The sequence below is a fragment of the Montipora foliosa genome, chromosome 7 (assembly GCF_036669935.1).
Source record: "Montipora foliosa isolate CH-2021 chromosome 7, ASM3666993v2, whole genome shotgun sequence".
In the NCBI taxonomy this organism is placed as follows: domain Eukaryota; kingdom Metazoa; phylum Cnidaria; class Anthozoa; order Scleractinia; family Acroporidae; genus Montipora; species Montipora foliosa.
Genome location: NC_090875.1, coordinates 9,944,957 through 9,946,786, shown reverse-complemented (window position 1 = coordinate 9,946,786; position 1,830 = coordinate 9,944,957). Strand labels below are relative to the sequence as shown.

Here is a 1,830-nt window from a genome sequence, read left to right as displayed (position 1 = left end):
TGCTCTCTTGTGTAAATCTAATTCTATGTTAAGAAACCACCAGTTCACTAAAAGTTGATGTGTTTGCCCCAAGGATCTTTTACAATCGGCCTTTTTGATCCTTTCGGAGATAAAACCGACTTAGTCATCTTTTCCTTTTTTCATTCGATAATACGTCAGAAGCTTAACATATTCCCCGAAACAGGAATCCAGAATCATGTTCAGTACGTGCATAGGTCATATTAGGCAGCCACGTGTTGCAGCCAAATGAAATGTTTGCGACAAGGCGACCCCAAGTCTCCAAAACAAATTAAACCGTCTAAATATATAATTTCTCAGCCTCCTCAGTCATAAATTACTGTCTAGACTGTTTTGTCATGATTAATTCCTTGGAGGGTTAATGGATCGACAGATTACCAAAATGCCCTTTGTCCTCTTGTCGAACGTCGTTCGAATAAAGCTGAATTGTTACTCTATTTATGTGATCCCCAACCTTCCTCTTTTCCTTACAAACAGTCATCCGGAATTCCCTTCTGAAACATGGGTTCATACCAGCGTAAATTAATGGATTGATTGTATTGGATAAGTAATGGAAAAACATACATAGGAGCTTCACTTTTCGTAGCATCCTTGGAACCAAATGAAAGCGCATTAAAAGTGCTATGATCCAAAAGGGAATCCAACAGATCATGAAAGCGAAAACAACCATAAACAGAGATTTACTAATTCTCATCTCTCGGGCACTGATGATTGGTGAGTTTTGTCTCGACAAGGACGTTTCGATTTTGTGCTGTTGCATCTTCTTAGCAACTTTTAAGTAGCTAATCACAGTGATCGTTATTAAAAGAAACAATGGGATGACGATTCCATAGTGTACCAGTTTTCCAGTTTCGCTGAGATGACTAACGGAACAAATGGCATATCCTGGGATAAAAGTGCTTTTTTGAAGACCAAACAGAATGGGCAGGCTACTGTAACAGGCAACAAACAGCCAAACAGACACTAGAAGGGCCAGTGACTTTTTTGCTGAAAATAACTTCTGATATACGTGCTCCGGCCTGCACATTCGCACATAGCGATTGAGCGCTGTCAGCCCCATCGTTACTGGTGAAACATAGACGGCAAATGCAGCAATAAAAGATTGAAAGCTACAACTAACTTCGCCAAAAATCCAGCGGCCACTTACAAGGACGCCAATCACCAACGGCATTACAAACAGGGCCGACAGTAAATCGCTTATTGCCAGCGAGGTGATGTAAAGATTCGTTGTTGTACGCAATCGTGTGTTTCTGTATACGGAGATGCAAACCAAGGTGTTTCCTATAAGGGACAGAAGATTCAAGACAATTAACGAGCTGACTTCTGTGACAACCAGATATATGCTTCTAGATTGCAGATCAGTCGCCATCATCAGTGATGGTCAAAACTTCTATCAAACTCCCAGGAAGAATCACTCCCAGGTTGTTTTCCTGAGTTTTTAAACTCTCTTTAAAAGGTGTATACCTCTCTGTATTTGGACAATGTAATTATCTCCTTGGATTAGCTAACCTCTGATTGGACGAAGAGACTATTTTCAACACAAGTGTAACTTGTATAAGTATTATGAATATTTGACTAATAATTGTTCTGCAGCTTCCTGTGCTTTTGCTGTTAATTTGAACTCAAATGAATTGGAATATAAATTAAATGAAACTGCTTGGAAGCTCACCCTGAAGTGTTCTAATTACACGGCGAACATGATTTCACGCACGTACGAAAAACGCTCGGCTTTATTCTCCTTTTTGATGCTCATGACTGTGTCAGGGCTTTTAAAAATTTACTCAAGTTAGCGTAAGATTTAAAACAGTCTTA

The 1,830-nt window shown here is 39.6% G+C and overlaps 1 protein-coding gene across 1 annotated transcript; it reads right to left on the bottom strand.

Annotated features, from left to right (window-relative positions):
* Positions 1-376: 376 nt before the first annotated feature.
* LOC138009881 (beta-1 adrenergic receptor-like) lies at positions 377-1,387 on the bottom strand. The gene has a single exon (XM_068856872.1). The coding sequence runs from the start codon at positions 1,385-1,387 to the stop codon at positions 377-379; it is 1,011 nt and encodes a 336-aa protein (XP_068712973.1).
* Between the last annotated feature and the right edge of the window lie 443 nt (positions 1,388-1,830).

What these genes read in the sequence shown, in the direction of transcription:
- LOC138009881 (XM_068856872.1), bottom strand. Translation starts at nt 1,387, where the DNA reads ATGGCGACTGATCTGCAATCTAGAAGCATATATCTGGTTGTCACAGAA.